Source organism: Meleagris gallopavo, chromosome 1, assembly GCF_000146605.3.
Source record: "Meleagris gallopavo isolate NT-WF06-2002-E0010 breed Aviagen turkey brand Nicholas breeding stock chromosome 1, Turkey_5.1, whole genome shotgun sequence".
Lineage (NCBI taxonomy): Eukaryota > Metazoa > Chordata > Aves > Galliformes > Phasianidae > Meleagris > Meleagris gallopavo.
In genome coordinates, this window is record NC_015011.2 from 71,538,022 (window position 1) to 71,559,832 (window position 21,811).

A 21,811-nucleotide genomic window follows, 5' to 3' on the forward strand; every position below is an offset into this window, starting at 1 on the left:
ATCTTGTTCTACAGAGGACAAATGAATATATCTACCAGTTTTGCTGTCATCAAGCTGTGCACTCAAGCCATTTCCCAGCTCATTTCTTTGGGCTTTCCCTACCCCCAGCATTTCTTTGGTCACAATTTGCTTCTGAGATCTTTAAAGCCGTGCTGCATGTATGATGGCTCCATTGTCTACCTGTTTTTTCTGAAGATAACACATAGATTAGTGCCTTACATTATGTCAAACGCTTTAATGATATTAAGTACTTAATATCTTATTTAAGCTGTAGTAAAAGAATTACAATTTAGTCTAGTCCAAGACTCTATAATAAGACATGGGGTTTGCAGAGGAAGGATGAGTGCCTTGCTGTTTTGTTGTCTTTGGAAAGGTTTCTGTTATTTCGATGTTTCACCCCCCAAAAATGAGTGGCTTAGGACTCACCACAACCCAACACAACTCTTGTGTAACAGCACGGCTAGATGTCCCTCTCCTCACTCACACATGACCTAGGTTTGTGATAGTTATATTCATGGGTTTTAGGGGGACACAGCCCACTTGATATCTTGAGCTGTAAAGACTCGTAACCATCATTTGTTTTGAACTTAGAAATTAATATCTGGCCAAAATAGTATTTCATACTCAGAAAGTCTCAAGCACAAAGGGAACCAAAAATAATTTTAAAAAAAAAGGAATAAATGGATTTGTTGTTTATTAAGTGATGAAAAGAAAGCTACCTGGAGAAAACCTTGCTTTGTTAGCCTCCACTCCTGCTAGGCAGAGTCAGGTGAAGAGAAAAAGGAGGGAAAGGAGAGAGACACTGGCCTCACAGACCCAGATTTTTCAGTCTCCACATGACTCAGTTGGTTTTAGTAGCTTCTACACACAAAAAGTGCCTCAGCCACATGGTGCAAATACCCTTCTTCCTTAGCTGCAGCATCCCTCCTCCACAAGTAGGGAAGTCAAACCCAGCCTCTGCTCTCGAAGTCTGTTAGCTGCCTGCCCAAATTAGGCTTGCTGTAAGCAATGAAGCACAGAGATGGTTTTCTTTAATTGTCCTTTATGGAATTCTGATGAAGGCATGACAATCACTAATCTGAAGTCCTTGAGGAAATAAGACAAAAACCCTTGCAGAAATGTGCCCAGGCTGATCTGAGATATAAAGCAATTTATGAGGGATTCTGATTTTTGCCTGTCCCCGCCACTGATTCATTGCAATGCTTTCTGCAAGTCATTTATGGAGCATCAGTGTAGTCACTGATGGAGGAAAAACAATATTTATTTCCTTTCACAGAAATGTCCCGAGTCTTAGTAACCACTGTTTGTACAAATCTTTGGATGAAAGGAAACGTAAGGGTTCAAGGCTCTTATTATATACTGCTTGTTACACTTTATAACAGATGTCATCACAGTAGGTAGGAATTAACATTCCAAAGCCCAGAGGGTGGATACCTCTTCATTCCCATATATATAAAACTCATCGAGTAACCTGCCTCAAAGCAAGGCCGACTGAAAACAGGTGAGTCTGAATCCATTCAGAGTAGATATTCAGGGGAAGAAGCCTTGACTTTTGCTTTGATTTACTGTTTTGTTATTATTGCAGTTGTTGTGCTGTTTCTACTTAAGGCTTGCAATGGTTTCTGTGGTGGGACAGAAAACAAAATGGTTGATAACTTGAAATTTTATATGGCAATTTTCTGCACGTAGGAGCAGCTACAAATCATAGTGCTAGCTGGGGCCCCATATGGACTTGCCATTGAATTAAGAGTTATTGAGTCAAGCTGTGCTGATCCAATATTCTATTCTTGCAAATAGAATCACAGAATCGTAGAGCTGTTTGAGTTGGAAGGGACTCTGAGGGGTAATCTAGTCCAATTCCCTCACAATGAATAGGGACACCTACAGCTAGATCTGGTTGCTCAGAGAAATACTCAATGTTAGGGCTCAACCTGAGCTCAGGCAGTGGGTTTGGCCTCCTGAATAAGCTCTCTCAGGGCACTGGAGTCTTTCAGATGACGTGGATGGACTGTTTGTGTTCAAACATCCATGCGGTCTAGTTTACAGTAGAAATAACTATTAGGCTGGAGAAAAGGACAAGCCTTATTAAAATCAATAAGGCATTTTCAGGTGTTAATAGCATTGCAGAAGGATTGCCTGCAAGGGCTGTGGCATTGTTTTGTACTTAAAACCCTCTTGGGGAAAAAAAAAGCATTTGTAAGTTGTAAAACTGCATGGTTTTAACGCGCTCTGCAGCAAGGCAATCGATGTTTTTTTTTCCAGTCAATAGCTATTATCTGATGATATTTTGCATTTTTATTGATAAACACAAGAGGCATTTATTACTGAAGTGATTATCTGCCATTATCATGCACCTGAATATATGCAGAGGTTTTACTGTATCAGCAAATGACAGGCCAAAACATCCCTGCTGACAATGGCTACCAGCTTAGTGCTTCCCTCTCGATCTGATAATGATGGCACGGTGGTACTCCTTTGGAGGAGATGTCCCTCCAAACCATCCTGAATAAGTAGGAAATAAGCAAGTGGGGCTCCCATCTCCTCCCATGACCACACTCTGAAGCCAGTGGGTGATGGGAAGGAACAGGAGAGCTTTTGCCGTGCATACTTTCTTCCAGGGCTGCTGAATATCAGCTCCAACTTCATGTTGTGTTTTCAGGTGTCCTGGAGCAGCTGAGGAGAGCCATCGCCATGGTCACTGCGCTGCTTTTGCTGGGCCTTTCGGCCCTGTTTGGTGAGCCTGGGTTTGGGTTTGGTCTGCTGCAGAGACCACCCTGCCACGCAGAGTCACAGAAACACCCAGCCAGCCTTATCTGACCTCTCTGCCTGCTCAGAATGATCTCACAAACATCACAAGCTGTTTGTTAGATGGAGCCTATGAATTTCATGGGTTTTGAGGCAATAAATAGGGCAATTTTTCCAGATTGAAGCATGCACTCTCCTCAGTTAATTCCCCACTGAGCTGCAGAGGGACGCAAGAAGTCTTCCCAGCCAGAGTGCTCAGGTGCCACCAGCCATCATCTGAAGTGGCCTGGACTTTGAGGGACATCGATAAGCAAATATGGAGGCTGTGGTTTCTTCCCCCACAGCAACCTTCACATCTAACAGGGATGACACCTGTCTGTGTAAAATGATATTTAATTTATTTCAATCTATCTGACCAGAAAATAATAAATTCCTGTTCTTTAGCTGTAATTGATAACATCATTGATAGGCAGCAGCGGCAACAGTATAAGCAGTGATAATAAAGTGGTTTGGATCACGGGTCTGGATGAACATTTCATGCCTGTATTCACCTGTAGTAAGCTATATGATACTACTGTGAGATCTAATGTTTCCATATGCCTCCATTTAATTTTTCAGCTCCATCTATGAGCTACAGTTGCTATGGTGATATCAGTGCTCTTCAAGCACCCACAATTTCCTGCACAGCCGTAAGAGCTCAGGACTGCGGTAGGTATCAGGCAAGGCTTGACTTGGCCTACAGAGAGATGGTGTGCCTCCTGTTGGCATCCTCAGCATCCTCACCAGGCTTCATTTTTGAGGGGAACTGTTGGGTAAGGCTGTCTCTGCCCTGGCTGCAGGCCCTGCTGCTCTGAGGAGGACGGTGGAAGCGGACGTCATTCGCTTGAGGAAATACGAGGTGCCCATTAAAAGAGTGGCCAGAAGGCTGTGCCTGGACCCGGCGCTCATTGCTGCCATCATCTCTCAGGAGAGCCGTGCCGGCCTGCTGCTGAACAATGGCTGGGACCAGGGCCAGCAGCGGTACGGCCTGATGCAGGTACAGCCAGGAGACATGAGAAGATAGTCCTATGTGACAGCATGGCAGTGTGTTGGGTGCCTCAGGGCTTCACCTCAGCTAGCGAACATCCTGCCTTTAGCACTGGGATATGAGGTCCCTATGAATCGCAGCCTGCGGGTGCCGAGAGCATGGTGAAGCTATAAGTGGTGGCTGTGTTCCAAGAAAAAACGATCTTCTTCTTGACTTTTCCAGATTGACAGGAGGTATTATCAGCCCTTTGGGACGTGGGACAGTGAGGAGCACATAAACCAGTGTTCGAGCATGCTGGTGGCAGGAATCAACGAAGTGAGGGCAAGGCACCCTGCCTGGAGCTGGGACCAGCAGCTGCGAGGTACAGTGTGTGGGAGTGCACCGGGGTGATGTGTAGGAATGAGTAGAAACAAAAAGGGGAAGCTGTGTTACTGGCACCACCAGTATGTGAACATTCACCGGGGATGTGAACAGTTGAAATCCTTAAACCAGAAATAATTGAAAAACAGAACTCTTTTAGTTTTCCCTGTCAACAATTTGGTTTGCAATCCATACTGGGATATGTGCATCAAGGCAGTTTGTGGTTGTAGGTTTGTGGTTGTTGTTTTTTTTCAACTTAAATAACACAAGAAGTTTTCTAACAACACTTAATTAATAGCAGGTGAAGAATTTTCATTTGTGTGAGGCAGAGGCCTCTAAATGATGAGAGTGCAGTGCGTTTGCTGATATCACCTCTGAAGGAATAAAAGCGTCAACCTGGCAGACTGTATAGCATCTCAGCATCTCTTGAAAAAAATACATAAATAAAAGATCTTCCTCATTTGAAAGAGGCGATCACAAAACAGCAGACCAGCAACAGGATTGTTGGGATAGGCTATAACATTCAGTCATGGAAGCATAGAATCCACGTTTGCTAATCATCCATGTTTGCATGCCATTTTTTCACTCTATGCTATTTCTTGCTCTCCCATCCTTACTCTGCTGCTACCACTTTAGACTGCCTCCATAGGGTCACTGTGCTGTTCCCACCCTCATTTGGAGAGAACCATGGGTTCCTTAACTACAGAAATAAGGATTTTGCAAAATGAGTCACTTTTCAGTATTAATGACACAACTAGCAATTTCCAATGGTGCTGTATAAATTCAATGAGACACGTTGCCTTTCAGGCTGGGAAATTTTATTTTAAAACCTATATTTCTGATTGATCAGCCCACAACAACTTCCTCTTGACTCTTTCCAGGGGGAATTTGCACCTACCATGCAAGAGCCGGCAACCTCCAGATCTATGATGAAGACCCCTGCAGCAGAGACAACAACTATGTCAACAGTGTGATCAGCAGGGCCCAATACTTCAAGAGAAATGGGTTCTAGCTCAGTGACCCCCTGCCACCAAGCCTCCGCTACATGTAGACTAGCCCAGTAGCGACACTAGTACCCAGAGCCTCCCAGGGACCTGGCAGGACTGATGTGACTCACAGGGACAACACACCACAATCTGGAGGCCTTTAGAATTCAGATAGTGACATCCAAGTGATGCTAAAATGTTGGGTGAGGACGCTCCTTGTATCAGGAGCTGAACCTGGGGCTGTTCATGCATCTCCAAGGTGTGGATGCAAACAGCTCTCCCTCAGCATGGGCTGTGCTGCCCATGTTCTCTCCTACAAATAGGAGGGATAACTCCTTGAGTTTTCTCCCCTTTGATAGTGCTGGCCACTTCCCAATGAAGAGGCTCCCCTCTGAGTCTTCCATCACTCCATACACACCTGTCACAGTATCAGTGCTGGTAACAACCTCAACACCTTCCCTGCTTTGCCTTCGGAGCATTTGTGCTAGAACTTGCCAAGTTTAAAAGCATTCCAGCTTCTGTCCCTCTGTCCTGCCAGTTTGCCTGACTTATTAGGAATAGGTAAGCTCTGGGTTTGTAAACTGTTTGAAAGTACTTTTTAATGTGGATGGTTCTGGGTGCAAATTTAGGTTTACTGGCAATCAAAATAAAGATAAATGTTGAATTCCATTTTTTTTGTTTGCTTGGCAATGTATTCATCTTTGTTGTTTCACAAGGCATGGTCAGTGGCAACCTGTGACTTAGGTAATTAGCCCAATTTGGGACTTACTGAGAACAGAAAGAAGAAAACTGAGCAGCAGAGCAGCAGTAGGAAGAGCTGGGCTGGGAGACAGGCACACAGCAGCCCAGGACAAGGAAATAGGGACATTCATATTTAGCCTTGCTCACCACTGATGGTTGGACTAGACGGACTGTTATGAATGGACTAGTGGTCTTCTCCAATCTTAATGATTCTATGATTGTTTGAGGGGCAGCAGGGCATATTCCTGGCAGCCGTCACCAGCTCTGATGCAGAAACTGCATCTCACAGTCACCATCCAGGAGGGCTGGCACAGGCACTGTGAAAGCTGACTTGGAGACAGCCTTTGCAAGCTGAGCTATTCCAGTGCTTTGCACTTTGGTTTCCTGTGGTCTCATCAGTCACTCACCTGCTTACCATCCCAGCAAGGATTGTGTGTAAGTGAAATATTTGCAGGCAGTTTTACATTTACAATTTCTGGAGGCCAGAGGGAGCTATAGGACATTTCTAACATTACTGTGTTTTGTTTTGTTTTAAAACTCCAGGAAACAGCTCAGTGTTGAGTTATCAAAGCTATTCAACTAAATACTAATTTGTCTGTAGTGAACTCTGTGCTGAACTCAGATAATTTTAGGAAAACACTATGTTATAATACAGGCTTGTGAGACATCACACACAGTTTGATTATCTCTGCTTGAAAGAGCTTATGTAAAATCCATAGGTTGAAGTCTTTGCTGTAAACTTTTATCTTATGCAAACCTCCTACATTATGCACAATGTATGTTAACACTTTTGGTAGAACAATATAAACTTCACATGAGCTGGTTTTCCACATCTGTAGAGTTGCTTTTTGAGTTTGGAAGCTTTGCAAAAGTGGAGATTTCTTTGGTTCCCTTCACAATGCCCTCATCTGCTGCCACTAGGATGTGCTGCCATTCCTGTGGATCCCTCAATGCATTGGGAGTCCCATTTCTGCATGTGTTACCTGTGAGGCTGCTCCTCCACAACTTGCTCCCACCAAAGAAATTTTTATAAGTCCATTTAAGGGCAATTCTGTGTTTTGTCACAAACATTATTTTATGGTATCAGCACTTTGTACCGACTAAAGAAAATCTCCATGGGAAGTGAATTGAAATATAACTGCATGGTAAGTTGGCAGGAAGGAGTTAAGGAGAACTCAACACCAGCATATTGCTACCAGGTCTGAGAGCAGTTTTCTGCGTGAGCTGGCATTGTTTTTGACCTCTGATCTTTCCTTGCGTGCTCATGTACACTGTATTTGGAATAACCTGTCCAGCTGGCAGGTACAGGGAGATGTGGGAGCAAACTCGGACACTCCAAATTATTAGGAAAAGCAGGCAGCTTGTAAAGCAAGTTAGTACCATGAAATGTATCATGGAAAGCAGGACAGATCAGGAAAGAGAAAAGATAAACAGGATAGGAAAGAAAGTCATAGAATCATAGAATCATTTGGGTTGAAGTGACCCATGAAGGCCATCTAGACCAACTGAATGATGAACAGTGATATCTACAGCTAGATCAGACTGCTCAGAGCCCTGTCCAGCCTGACCTTGAGTGTGTCCAGGGACAGGCACCCATCATATCTCTGGGCAACCTGTGCCAGTGCTTCACTACCCTTATTGTAAAAAACTTCCTTATATCCAATGTAAATCTCCCCTAATTTAGTTTGAAACTATTTCCCCTTGTCGTACCCCAAAAGACCTTGCTGAAGAGTTTGTCTCCTTCTTTCTTATACACCCCCTTTAGATCCAGACACCAAGCAGCCTAGTTGCAATGCCTGGAAAGACACAGAATCACAGAATGGCCAGGGTTGGACCTCAAGGATCACGAATCTTCAACCCCCCTGCCACATGCAGGGCCACCAACCTCCACATTTAATACTAGACCAGGCTGCCCAGGGTCCCATCCAATCTGGTCTTGAAGACCTCCAGGGACGGGGCATCCACAACCTCTCTGGGCAGCCTGTTCCAGCACCTCACCGCTCTCTCTGTAAAGAATTTCCCCTATTACACCTATTGAACAACCACTGTTCAAAAACCTGGGGGACAACAATGCATCAAAAAACAGCCAGGAGGGCTCTGGCAATGTTGTTCTGTAGGGATAAAATGCCTCAAACCAGCCACAACCCTTATCTCACTGGGTAGATGGCCAAGATAGAATCTGTGGTAGTGCCACATTGCAAGCTTGATAAGGCTTTTATTAGCAATCTCTGAAGTAGTCTCATGTGAAGGGCCTTAAGATAAGAAAAAGTAATGTTTGGAGCAGTTCTTGGTAGCTCATGGTCAAACCAATGTGATGCCTCCTGTGGAGCCACACAAGACTGTCCTACAGTGCTTTCTATATAGTTTGTGGCCATGATGTGAATGGGACCAGAGCTATCTGGGTAGGTGACTGCCACAGTGAGAAGGAACATCAACACTTCCACTAATGGTCAAAACCTGCTAGGAATCAAGGAACTGAAATTGAGTAAACACAGTTGCAAAACACTCAAGGAACTCAAGTGTGGGTATAAGCATTGGAGAAGTGGGTAGGCAACTATCTCATAAGGAGGGCTAGGGTTCCCATAAAAACCCAACAAGCTGATGCCAAGGGAAGGCGGAAGGAAATTAAGAAGGGCAAATCCCTTTGACAGATTTATCTTTGATTCTGCAGTCAGCAAATAGAAACAGGAATAACAAGACAAGGAAGTAAAATCTTCTATGTTAGCATTTGTTACAACTGATGTCAGTCTTGGGAAGTGTATTTAAATGTGGATGAGCAGGGTCTTCTGGTAGATGACTCCAAATGCCAGTTTTGGCTGGGTCACATGCCCTTGACTCTTTCTCTGACAGACACAAAACAAAGGGGAATTCCACCACAGTGGTGTTGTGCTGAGAAAGAGTTTGTCCTGCTTTATTACCTGTTGAAAAACTGGGGTGGGATTTCCAGCTAAGAACCAGTTCCCAGGTCTGAGCATCTCTTGTGGTTGGCATGTGCAGCCCTCTTCGCTGCAGAGCTGGTCTTTGTGTTTAGATCTAAATATGTGGTATTTTAAGAAGGCTGTTTTGGGTCATGGCACTGCAGAGGGAATAAACTGTAGAGGCAGAGCAGGTCAGAGTGGCACTTCTGACCTGCCACAACAGTTCTACTGTGAGACCTGAGGGAAAACTGTCCTCATGGCCCTTCAGAGTGATCCTTGGAGAAGGCAGAGAAGGGTTTAGCTAGTCCCGTGACCACAGCAACTGGTTATTAGCCAGTTTATTTCCCCTGTTCTTTCCAACTTGAAGGGAGTGGAAATCCCCAACTCTTCATTTATTATCAGTTTCCCCATCTGTAAGATTTCCAAGAAATAATATTAAAATAACAATATTCTTGGGCAAATTTTCCACACACAGGTAGCACATCTCAACTGCTAAACAAGTGAACAATGAAAGCAAATCCAGGGGAGCAGCTCGCTGCTCCTTTAACCACTGCTAGCACCATGCAGTGGCTCCAAGCCACAGTTGCACTGCCAGAGGTAGAATGACACTCAGGGCACATATGCCTGCAAGGGCAATTTGTGAAGAAAGGGATGGGCAGAACTCATCAGTTCAGCCACAAAGAATATTGTGCACTTCTGGCCCCAAATGTCCTCATTGCACTTTCTAAGCACCCTTTCGAGACTGACAGCAGCCAAGGACAAAAAGCAGAAGTGACAGAAGCTGATATGCTTTTCCCCCCCAGCATTCCAGTACTTAAAGGAGGCTATGGGAAAAATAGGCTGGGAAATTATATCAGGGCATGTACTGATAGGATATGGGGTAGTGGTTTTAAACTAAAAGAGGAGATATTTAGGTTAGATGTCAGGAATACATTTTTCACCAAGGGCAGTGAGGTGCTGGCACAGCTGCCCAGAGAAGCTTTGGGCAGTATGGACACAGTGCAGGATGCTGGGATAAGTCCCAACAAACACCTGAAGCTGAGTCTTCAGCTTAGCCCTCACCTGAGTATGAAATACAAGAAGCACATAGAGAAAAATAAGGGTTTTTTTTGCTTTTTGAAATGAAGGAAATGCCACTCCCAAAAGCATACTTACCACCATGCCTATGTCAATAGTGCAACAGGTTCTGTTTACGTTAGAAAATTGCTGTTAAATTGCTGTGCTCCCAAAACCACAGCCCAATACATTTCAACACAGTGTTGGATTGCCACTGAACAGAAGATAGCTCACCCTATAAATTAAGCTTCCCAAAACCTCAGAGACGTGGCAGAAGCTGGGCTGAAGACAAGTAGGTAAGATACTCCTCAGGGTGGGGGGTCTTCTCATCCCCTTCAGCAGTGCCACCCTCCTCAGAAGATTTCTGCTGAGATTTTTGAGATTTGTGCTTGCTTAAGAAGATTTGTCTTGTAGTTTTGGACTCAGCTCACCTAAGTTTAGATGGCTCAGATCTGCGTGTGAGCCCATCTTCCCTGGCTCCCTTAGCACCCGATCAGAGTAGGGTTCACCTTGAAGTAGTCATCCACAATAACTAAGAGAAAGTGCAGTTTGCAAGTGCCTGTTTTCTGAGTATAAAGCCTTGAGACTCAGGCAAAGCTATCTTAGTGTGGTGAAGGTGCTTGTATAGAGACTAAGGGCACAGGATGAGGGCATTTGGAGTGGAAGCACAGCAGCAAGGAGCACTAAGCATCATTCATTTTATTCTTTATTTGATTTTTCATCAATTAAATATTGGAGCTGGAGGTTGGTTACTATGTTGTAGAAGATGTGGGCTGGAAACATTGCAGCCTGGTTTGTGCCAGAAGAGAGACGTGACTGCGCTTCTATATCACTTTGTGCATCCAACCAAGAGACATAACCCATCAATTCAGAAATGGTTTCTTTGTGTTTAATCAGCGAGCACTGAGATAGGATCATTCCTTCATGTTTGCTGATTGATTTTGCAGATTGTTTTGCATGCTTGGGAAGAACGACCCCATGCGCCTGGTGCTCACACTGCTGGGCTTCACCGCCCTCCTGGGTAAGTCAGAATCCTGCTGCCCCTGTGTGTTCATCCCTTGAGCAGCCCCAGATTAATGTGCCTCCCCATCTCCCCTTCCCAAATCTCAGTTGTTATCAAATTGCGTTGGGACATAAGGTCACCTCTGAGGGGTGGGTGGGTGTAGGACACAGGTGTAGGGTGCAAGTTGCAAAGTGCAGGATGCAGAGTGCAGGGCGCTTACATCTTTTCATACAACATTTTCAGGTATCTGCCAGGCCCGCACGGATTGCTATGGCAATGTAAACAGAATTGATACCACGGGTGCTTCATGCAAAACTGCAAAACCAGAGGGCTTAAACTACTGTGGTGAGTCTTACTCTTCAGTTGGATTGCTCTCTTTCACAGAAGCACACAATAATCCCAAGTCCTTTGTACTTTCAAACTGCTGAACACACAACTAGCTGCTGAACCTGCATAACCCTATAGACAAGCTCTACCTCCTTCCTGAGATGAGACATCTTTTCGTTTTCATTACAGGAGTTCAAGCTTCAAAAAAGATTGCTGAACGGGACCTAGGAAATATGAATAGATACAAAACACTCATTAAGAGAGTTGGCGAAGCATTATGTATTGAGCCTGCTGTGATTGCTGGCATCATCTCTCGGGAATCTCACGCTGGCACAATACTGAAGAATGGCTGGGGTGACAATGGAAATGGATTTGGCTTAATGCAGGTATTTGCTGATGCTCCATTAAAACCTAACGAAGTAATGTCATACAAATAAAAGTAAGCCTCATTTACATATCTCCCATTACTGCAGGGAAATGCCTTTTTTTTCCTTTTTAATATTTCCAGGTTGACAAAAGATACCATAAAATTGAGGGAACATGGAATGGAGAAGCCCATATCAGGCAGGGCACGAGAATACTTATTGACATGATAAAGAAAATACAGAGAAAATTCCCACGTTGGACAAGGGATCAACAGCTAAAAGGTAATGTGCAGACCACAGATTTTGTCCAGGAGAGAAGAAAAACTTCAGGACAAGTATACACTGAATGATTTCATAGAATCATAATTCGGGTAGGAAGGTACCTTAACAACCACCTACCTTTATCCACCTGCCATGGGCAGGGATCTTCCACTAGATCAGATTGCTCAGAGCCCCATCCATACACCTTGGCCTCACCATCCTCTGAGTAAAGAACTTCCCCTTAACATTTAATCCAACTATTTTAGTTGAAAACCATTCGCCCTTGTCCTACTACTATCAGACCATGTAAAAAGTCAGTCTCCCTCCTGTTTGCAAGTTCCTTTCAAGCACTGAAAGGCCACAATGAGGTCTCTCCAGAGCCTTCTCTTCTCCAAGCTAAACAAGCCCAGTTCCCCCAGTCTTTCTTAGTAGGAGCTCCAGCCCTTCAGTCATCCTCATGCCCTTCCTGTGGACCCATTCCAACAGCTCCCCGTCATTCTTGTGTCGGGGACCTGAGACCTGGACACAGTGCTCTAGGTGGGGCCTCACAAGGACAGAACAGAAGGGGACAATCACCTCCCTCTCTGCTGCTACCCCTCTTCTGATGTAGCTCAGGATATTGTTGGCCTTCCGGGCTGAAAGAGCACACTGCTGAATCATGCCCAGCTTTTTGTTCACTATGACTTCCAAGTTCTCCTCCTCAGGGCTGTTTTCAATGGGTTTTTCTTGGCCTTTTTGAACATCATTAGGTTCACGAGGGCCCACTCTTCAAGTCTGTCCATGTCCCTTAGGATGGCATCCCTTCCTTCTACTGTATCATTCATCTTAGCATCATCCCCACACTTGTTGAGGGTGCACTCCATCCCACTGTCAGGCTGGAATTTTAAATCTGCATTACTCCCTTGTGCATTTCATTTCAGGTGGGATTTCTGCCTACAACGCTGGTACTGGGAATGTCCGAAGCTATGAGAGAATGGACATCGGCACTCTCCATGATGACTATGCCAATGATGTGGTTGCTCGAGCCCAGTATTTCAAGCAGCACGGATACTAGGCTGAGGCATCTATGCCAAGTAATTTACCTACCGTCACTTGAACAGCCACCAAAACACAAGAGAAGTTACATACTGCAAATCCATACAGATGCACGTTACAGGAACAAATATACACAGGCTAAACTCACATTTTTAAAAACAATATTCAATAAGATCCTGGTTTGTGTAGTTTCTTTAAAAGCAACAGGCTTTGGATTTTACAAAGGAAATATTAACAGAATCTTTGTAAAATTTTGTGCTTTCTATATATTTCTCTGAGTTATGAAGGCTATATTGTATTGCTGTTGATAATTTGCTGCCTTCCAGAATTCAAAGTGCATTTCTGCCCAGTCCTGTCATACTCTTAAGAAATTAAAAGGCAAAATACTTCCTTGGTATTAGCTTATTGATTCACTTTTTTCAAAGATGCCTGATACTTACTTAATATAGTTATGTAGTCACTTTTTCTGAATTCCAGCTTTTCATAAAGATACATAGACCACAGTTGGATTTTTCTGTCACTTTTCAGTCATACAAAAATAAGCGAACAGAAAATTAATAAACATGTTATAAGCAAATGAAACCAGACTCCAAGATACTTGTATTTTCATCTGTGATAGCAAAGTTTGGATAAGTACAATGTTAATATTAGCAGATAATGAAACTGAGAAGAGAATGGAAAAACGATCTGCTGGCATTAGTAGACAGCCAGCTGAACATGAGCCAGCAGCGTGCCCAGGTGGCCAAGAAGGTCAGCTTGTATCAGAAATAGTGCAGCTGGTGGGAGCAGAAAGGTAATTATCCCACTGTACTCAGCTCTGGTGAGGCCAGTGTTCAGTTTTGTGCCCGTCACTACAAGAAAGACATTGAAGCCCTGGAGCATGTCCAGAGAAGGGAAACAAAGCTGTGAGGGCTTTAGAGCACAAGTTTGATGGGGAGTGAATGAGGGAACTGGGATTGTTCAGTGGAGAAGAGGAGGCTCGGGAGAGACCTTATCATTCCCTACAATCACCTGAAAGGAGGTTGTGGAGTGGTAGATGTCAGCCTCTTCTCCCTGGTAACAATGAGAGGATGAGAGGAAATGTCCTCAAGTTGTGCCAGGGGAGGTTCAGGAAAACTAGAAATATTATGATATTAGGAAAAATTCTTTCTGAGAAAGAGCGCGGATGCAGTGGCACAGTCTGCACAGGGAGGTGGTGGAGTCACCATCCCTGGAGGTGTTCAAGAACCGTGTGGATGTGGCACTGAGGGACGTGGTCAGTGGGCCTGGTGGGAATGGACTGATGGTTGGACTAGATGATCTGAGAGGTCTTTTCCAACCTTAATGACTCTAAGATTCTGTGAGCTGACTTAATATATCAATGAGATGGCTGCAGGCCTCACAGCAGACATTCACAGGAGACATTCACAGCAGACATCCCTACACATGGGCAGGTGATGACTTCCCAGTCTCCTCACCCATGCCACTGAAGTGGGCTTGATTCCCACAGCCATGGATAGAATTAAAACTCTAATGTTCGTCACCTCCTGCCCTATGGTACAAAGGCAACTGCCACATTAGGACAGATGACAGAGTATCATCTACAAAACGTGATGTTTTCATGCTCACCAGCACCAGAAAGGCCTCAGATAAGGACTGTGCTTAGCTCAGCAAAGATGGGGACCAGTCGAAAAACACCCAAGGCAGAGCAACCATTGTGATCAGAAGTGAGGAAACTGTGACCTGAAAGGATGAAAGAACTGGGGTGGCTTAAGTGGGAGAACATGTACTAAGGACAGGTGTATGTGTCTGTAACTATGCAACAGATGACCAGAAAGGGGAAAGAAGGAAATGGTTTAATGCTTGAGTGGACAGAGAGAAAGCAAATACACATCCATAAATGTGGAAATGTTTAGTATTTCCCACTATTTGCTTTCATTTTTAATCATCAATGAATATAAAATATTAAGTATTGCTCTTTAGTGAGACTATGTGTCTCACTTTTAAGTCCTGTTGCACTCTCCAGCACAGGGCTTCTTTTTTACAGATGTGACATGGAGAATTTCTGCAGAAACCACAGGGGACTTTTGAAACAAAACAGTAAATAAAACCAGTAGGGTTATGAAATGACTGGTGCTACTTGTTTCCTTTAACAGAACTCCTTTGGGAGTTCTCAGCATCTCTGTCTCAATATTTTTTTGATTGCTTAAATGTTGCATTATAAAATTGAGTTTTGCTACACCAGTGTCTGAAGTTCGTTTCTTAAATACGAATGGTTATCACAGAAAGAAGAAGAAATTACTAAAGCAGTAGCTAAGAATCATGTGTCATGAATGGCACAAGGGGAATGGCATGTGTCATGAATGGTTAACTGAGAGGACTACACTATCTAAAATTATGTTGCAAAAAGTAAAAATGTTTCACTAGATCCAAACCAACCTATCTTCACATTCAATACTGAGAAGCATAGGATTCTGCCATGCATACATTTAAAACAATAAGGAGGACAAAAAACCAATAGAATTGTCTGCAGCAATAAAATATTTTAAGGACAACCTACTCAGAAATTTTATTCCAAAAAAGCTGTAGCAATTTTGTGATTCTTCTATGATTCTTGATGAAATGCAGAAAAGGCCTACAAGTACATTCTTAATTTGCTTTGTGCTGCTTAATCATTAGTTTGTATTGGAAGGGCCCTGTTTGACCTCTTTGGGTCCCTCCTTTACTAGGAGCTCTTCTATTAAGTGTATTCTAAATCTCCTAACTACTCAGGAAAAAAGACTTGAACATTTTGAACGGACGAGTTCCTTCCAGCTGAAGATGAACAAGAGCTACAAATGATATAAATAACAACTGCCTTTACTTACGGCTGAAACCTGTCCAGAGTTACCCAACCTTTGCTATCTGATTTAGGATGTGTTACTCTGTCTGCAGCTGTCAAAACTTTGCAAAGGTGGACAGAACGCACCCAATGACAGCCTGAGCAAAAGTGAATCCAGTATCAATAAGTTAAGCCATGGTCTTACAGTTAAAAAAAACAAACCTCTAACTACAGTAAAGAAGCAGGTAAATACAGGCATTCATCTCAGCAGCATGATGTCAAAATAAATCACACTACTCATTGCCTGTTCCCGCTCAGCTTTGTCATTAGTTGAAAGCATTTTTCAGCCACCTTTGTCCAGCAGATGGATGCAGCACGCCCTTTCAAATCTTTGGCGGGGAGGGGTGAAATGGTGAATTTCATCAGGTGAAATGTTGCAGGTGAGCTATAAATCCCTTCTATGCTGGGAACCTGCTCTATGAATTCCCTTTAACTGCCATAAAATTTGCTTCTGAAAAACACTGGGCAAGGCCTGACTCTGCAGTCATCACTGCAGCTTTTCAGAAATTACAGTTTCTATGGAAGGCCCTGGCTTAATAAATATTTTGTTTGTGGAAATCAAATGTAACGCTGTCTCCCCTCTTCCTGCTTTCCTTTGGGCTTTTCCACTTCCAACAGATGATTAGCAAAATGAAATGACTCCTTGGGTCATGTCCACATGCATTCCCCTTGCCTTCAGATTGTCCCTGGCAATGCCAGCATCAGCCCTGGCTATTAGCATGGCTGCATGTTTATGATGGGCATAACCCAGAGATGCTGGGAGAAGCTCCAGTCTCCTGGCAAGCTGTGTTTGCCAATGCTGCTCAGTGGTGAAGCCATCTCCATATCAGGCAGTTTTCATGTATCACCAGTTTCAAGGCAGAAACCAGTTTTAAGGCAGAGCAGCCAGAATTAAGAAGAGCAGTATCTGAAACTGGAAGTTACTGAATGCCTCAAGCAACAACAAGCAAAAGGGGAATTCGGGATACAAATTACATATGAATGGCTGCCCAAAGCCAGACCTGTACTGCTGACATACCAGCAGAGAGCACAATGAAGTCACTTCCGTGGTGACAAGCAAGCCACGGATGCCTCCCTGGGCAGCCTGTGCCACTGCCTCACCACTCCTGAGAAGAAACTTTTTCTTGATATCCAACCTGAACCTCACCTGGTGCAACTTGAGGCCATTATCTCCGTGCTGTCACTGTTAACCTGGGAGAAGAAGTGAATCCTCCACCTCACTACAACCTCCTTTCAGGCTGTTATAGAGAGCACTGAGGTCTTCCCTGAGCCTCCCCTTCTCCAGATTGAACAATTCTATTTCCCTCAACTGCTCCACAGACTTTGTTTTCTAGAGCCTTACCAGATTCACTGCTCTTCTCTAAATATATTCCAGCAACTCAATGCCTTTCTTGTAGTAGGAAGTCTAAAACTGAACAGTATACATCTGAGATTCTGTGGATCCCCCCTGCCTCAACTACTATGACGCAGAAATAATGCAGTACATCCTTTTCTATTTTCCCCCATCAATAACAGAATAGCAGCACAAGCCATTTAGAGATTACTGTCTTGCAAATCATCTTTAGTGAGATTCTCAATTTTCAGTATTTGTCATTTCTGTATGAGCATATCTGCTCTATATTGCTGCCTGTCTAAAATATTTTGGTGTGTTTCAGCTTCCTTCAACCTTCCTCATAACCATAAACATGACAAGCTCCATGTAGGGGCTGTGAATTTTTCCATATGGTTCTTGACTTAGAGTAGAATCATAGAATCTTTAAGATTAGAAAAGACTACTAAAATAATCTAGTCCAACGATCAATCATCTAGTCCAAGTATCAACTTGAGGTATCAATAATGATATATGCAGAAGTTACAGAATCAAGTCTTTCAAGGCAATGACACAGAATCAGTTCCCTGGCTTACTGTGTGAAAAGCTGATCAAAGGGTGGAACAGCATTTCAGCCCCATGAAATGAACATGGGCAGAGGTGCATTAGCAGATGAACAGTGATGGGGAGGTCTGCCATCCAGTGGTTTCTTTCTTACTCCCAAACAGTTGCCATGGTTCTGCTGCATGCTATGTGATTACTTGGGTCTGTCTTCAAATGGGAATGAAGCCAGGAAACTCACTCACTCTCCATACCTACATTTTCAGCAGTGGCAGCTCTGTCATGTGGTAGTGTTGCTGGGTCTTTGCCTACAATAGCTTCACAACATCCAAAAGCTGAGGCTCCTCCTTCTGCACTTGTCATCATTTCAGAAACTGGAGTTGTTTTCAGATAAGGCTCCTCCTACTTCCAGTCAGCATCCATCTTTTAAACTCAATTATGTGTTATTTCCTTTTTCAAATGGTAGCTGAAACAGAAACCCTGCTTTGTTTGGGTGGGTACATGGAGGCTGCTGGACACTGCCCTTTTCCCATAAAAGCCCTCCCAGGAAGGAAGTGCTGAGGCAGCTGTGCCTACAGCTATAACACACACACATTTCAAGTAATGCCCAGAGACAGTGGGGAGTCATCCTGCAGCAAACATGTCAGGTCAGTGGCATTTCTCTGATACTCTTCTAAATAATTCATTGTATAAAAGCTTCTTTTCTACTGACTACTCAACTCAGGCTGACAATGCTGTTTGCATTTTACCTTATGCAACAGCACGTTTAGGCAACAGATAAATGTAGATACATTGCACATAAGGTATTCACAGGATGTTCTCCATGATTTTTCTTGTTGATGGGAAAGCAAACTGTAACTAAGTCGTGCAGGCTTTCTTTTGGGTCTCAGAGAGTTTTTATTTTGGAATGGAAAACACCCTTTGGAGATGCCAAGTGAGTTTCAGACAAGCTAACATGACCTAAAACTAGAGGAAATGAATTGTGCACAAATACAATACCACAAGAGCATCTCCTCAGATAAAAGCTCAGGCTAGTATCTAAATTATGCCTAATCAGTTTCAGCTGTGGATCTGAAAATATGTCGCACGCTGCTCTGATGTGACATCTCACTGTGTATGTTGCCCTTTAGGCTGTTCTAATTTCTACGGGAACATAGCAAATGTTGAAACAACTGGTGCATCAGAGAGAACTGCGAAGCCGGAAGGTCTGGGCTATGCAGGTGGGTGCTATCTCAGTCCTTCCCCCACCTCACATCCACACATGGGCTCAGGGCAAACCTAAGCCCTTAGCTGTTGGTCACAGCTAAGTGAGCAGGTATTTGCACTGCTGTCAGAGATCTTATTTGGGTGCACAAATTATGTTGAGACTGGAGTCACATTTGAGATGCTGCCAAGAATATTAAGACTACCACAGAGAAAATGCAAGGTTTGCTGAGCATGTTCAGCCCCTGCCATCAAGCCCATTTTTCTCTCTCCCTTAGGAGGGCTTCCCTCATGACCTAAAGTTCTGAAAGTTTCCCTAGCATAGTCTTAAATTAAAATAAGTATATCTTCTGGAACTAATCCAACCAAAGGCTTGGACTTAAAGCAGATCCACTGTTTAGTCTGCACACTAGAGAAACGCCCTCTGTTTTTGAGAAAATATCTTTTTATATCAGCCATCTGTTGACAACTAGGCTACGTCACTGAAATTAGTCAATTTTGTCACTGTTTCCCTTTAAAGAGATTCACAGGGATTCAAAATGTTGGCTTAGTCACAGGACCCATTAGAAAATTTTGTTTCTGATTGTAAAAATGAAAGTAAAACTGATGTATGTTGTGCTGTAGGAGTTGCTGCTTCAGAGAAGATTGCTGAAAGAGATTTGAAGAACATGGACAAATATAAAAGAAACTATCACAAAAGTGGCCAACAGCAAGTGTGTTTCACCATCTGTGGTTGCTGCTGTTATCTCTCGAGAGTCACACGCTGGGACAGCACTGAAGGATGGCTGGGGTGACCACGGAAATGCATTTGGTTTAATGCAGGTATGGCCAACCCTCTCAAAACTTGATGGCCCAAACTGGGTGCAGTGTCAACCAGAAGGTTTTCTTTCCCTGCTATTTTCAGACAACTTTTCAGTCAGAATAAAGCCAGCGCTGATCCATTTTCCAGCTGCCAGCATCAGGAGAGGGATGCTGGTAAATATCAGGGCAAGAACAGCCTGCATCTACACAGTGAAACTGCTGCTTGCTTCCCAGAGCTCTTTGGGGAACAAGGAGATGAATTGTTTCTACTTCATACGTTAGATAATAAATCTTGTTTCAAAAAGCATTTTTTAAAATAAGTGCAGAGGCCCAGAGGCTGTAGATACATGTAGTCAGGTTAATTACTCTTTATGTACCACAGGGACTCAGCTAGTAGGGGTCTTGCTTCATTATTCATGCCTCACTAGTTTGCCAACTTGCATGCTTATTTGTACAACCATAAACATTTGTTTCATGTGTTCAGATACACTGTCACAAAAGCTCCAGCCCACTCAGAGCTGCACTGTGTTGTGGGTAAGATTCAATGCTGCTCCTACTGCCCTGGGAAGAGAACAGGGATGGAGCCAGGAGTCTTCCCAAGGGAAACATTTTAAGCACCCTTGGTGCAGATGGGGAGGACAGGAGCAGTTGTCTTGCAGCTGAAAAAGCTTATGCAGCACTAACACGGCTTTTGGCACCTTTGCAGCAACAGTTACCTTAGTTTTATAAGGCTCTGATAGACAGAGGTGGGAAAGACACGCCTGCCCACTGCCCCCATAGTTTGCTGTTCATATATCTGCTGGATTTGCCCCTGCCTTGTGCTGAGCTCACTTGCTCTTTCTTACCAGAACAGGTAAAGATCAAAATGAGTACAGGCAGCCTAAAAGTGCTGAAGAACTCTAAACAAATAACATTTTTTTCGTGTGTCATTCCTGTCTTCCAGATTGACAAACGGTACCATCAGATTCATGGTGCATGGAACAGTGAAGAGCACATAAAACAAGGCACAGACATTTTGTGTCAGTCAATAAACGATATTCAGAAAAAATTCCCAACATGGAGTAAGGAACAGCAGCTCAAAGGTAGGTCTTTATCAGCTTTAAAATGTTAAAACTTTATAACAATCCATACACATAAAAGTCAAGAATGGTAATGCTGTCAAACCAAGCACTTAGAAAACTAAACACATCCTGGTTACCCTGTTAGTTTTATTAGTGTGTGGAATAATATTTCATGATACTCACTAAAAGGAAAAATGTCATTATCTTTCTAGCAAACTTTTGGAAAACTTGACAAATATCATTATGTTTTCAGCTGCCAGGAGTAAGGTGTTTTTTTCTTCCCCATCTGCCCATTTGCTTTCTTTTTTTTTTTTTTTTTTTTTTTTTTTTTTGTATTTCTATACCTACTTATAAAAAGCTGTCATTTCACAACTCCAAAGAGAGACTGTATCAATTTCTGAACTCTATGGTTCTCACTGAAGGAAACATGGTTCACTCCCAGGCACTGATCACAGCTGAAGCCATCATTATGGTTGAGCCCTTCATACCCAACTATGATACAAACGTACCTGATATTATCAACATCACAAAAGGAAGCAATACTACAACTGAAGATGTTAGATTTGCAAAATACAGCAAAGAAACAATGATCACCAAGCCTGGATGTAAACCGTACTTTCTTAACAATGCTAAAATGGAAACACCTTGGTGATGAAAACAGCTGAAAATGGTAACACTGTGGCCAAAAAATACTGGTAAAAAGACACCTACAAACGATACACTTAGGTTGTGATTTTTGTTTGTTAGGAAATACTACCTTTTTTAAGTGTTTCTTTCTCATTTCAGGTGGGATTTCAGCCTATAATGCAGGAACAAGAAATGTCCGGACCTATGAAGGAATGGATGTTGGCACAACACACAACGACTATGCCAACGATGTGGTTGCAAGAGCCAAGTTCTTTCAGAGACATGGATACTGAGAAAGATAGCTGAGTAATTACACAATACTTATGGAAAATACTTTTACATTACCAAAATTGCAAATCGTTAGTCAGTAGGTGATTTTGTTGCCTATTTTGTACTGCTGTTAGACACGTGTACTGATCAATAAAATCTAAAGTTGCTCCTGTTAAGCAGCATTATGACTCCTTCCTGCAGCATTAATTTGCTGCCTGAGAAATTACAAGAGATGAAAACTGCTTGAATCTTTTTGTGAAGTGAAAAAAAAAAAAAAGGCAAAAGATAGCTTACA

The 21,811-nt window shown here is 43.2% G+C and overlaps 3 protein-coding genes across 3 annotated transcripts; all 3 read left to right on the forward strand.

Annotated features, from left to right (window-relative positions):
• Positions 1-1,253: 1,253 nt before the first annotated feature.
• Positions 1,254-6,408, forward strand: LOC100540054 (lysozyme g-like). Its single transcript, XM_031555463.1, has 5 exons — positions 1,254-2,734; positions 3,364-3,453; positions 3,585-3,781; positions 3,995-4,133; positions 5,014-6,408. The coding sequence occupies exons 1-5, from the start codon at positions 2,692-2,694 to the stop codon at positions 5,142-5,144; spliced, it is 600 nt and encodes a 199-aa protein (XP_031411323.1). The 5' UTR covers positions 1,254-2,691; the 3' UTR covers positions 5,145-6,408.
• Positions 6,409-10,028: 3,620 nt separating this feature from the next.
• On the forward strand, positions 10,029-12,946 carry LOC100539130 (lysozyme g). The gene is made up of 6 exons (XM_003203145.3): positions 10,029-10,129; positions 10,781-10,854; positions 11,080-11,181; positions 11,353-11,549; positions 11,672-11,810; positions 12,710-12,946. Exons 2-6 carry the CDS (start codon positions 10,791-10,793, stop codon positions 12,841-12,843), a joined length of 636 nt encoding a protein of 211 aa, XP_003203193.1. The 5' UTR covers positions 10,029-10,129; positions 10,781-10,790; the 3' UTR covers positions 12,844-12,946.
• A 5,052-nt stretch (positions 12,947-17,998) lies between these two features.
• Positions 17,999-21,793, forward strand: LOC100538975 (lysozyme g-like). Its single transcript, XM_003203144.4, is given in 6 exon segments — positions 17,999-18,201; positions 18,685-18,774; positions 19,382-19,437; positions 19,439-19,579; positions 20,502-20,640; positions 21,406-21,793. Coding segments are annotated over 6 exon segments (567 nt in total). The 5' UTR covers positions 17,999-18,194; the 3' UTR covers positions 21,540-21,793.
• The last annotated feature ends 18 nt before the right edge of the window (positions 21,794-21,811 follow it).

What these genes read in the sequence shown, in the direction of transcription:
- LOC100540054 (XM_031555463.1), top strand. Translation starts at nt 2,692, where the DNA reads ATGGTCACTGCGCTGCTTTTGCTGGGCCTTTCGGCCCTGTTTG. An exon ending in GGGCCTTTCGGCCCTGTTTG is followed by an intron (nt 2,735 to 3,363) that starts GTGAGCCTGGGT and finishes TTAATTTTTCAG; the next exon opens with CTCCATCTATGAGCTACAGT. An exon ending in AGCGGTACGGCCTGATGCAG is followed by an intron (nt 3,782 to 3,994) that starts GTACAGCCAGGA and finishes TGACTTTTCCAG; the next exon opens with ATTGACAGGAGGTATTATCA.
- LOC100539130 (XM_003203145.3), top strand. Translation starts at nt 10,791, where the DNA reads ATGCTTGGGAAGAACGACCCCATGCGCCTGGTGCTCACACTGCTGGGC. An exon ending in GGGCTTCACCGCCCTCCTGG is followed by an intron (nt 10,855 to 11,079) that starts GTAAGTCAGAAT and finishes CAACATTTTCAG; the next exon opens with GTATCTGCCAGGCCCGCACG. An exon ending in ATGGATTTGGCTTAATGCAG is followed by an intron (nt 11,550 to 11,671) that starts GTATTTGCTGAT and finishes TAATATTTCCAG; the next exon opens with GTTGACAAAAGATACCATAA.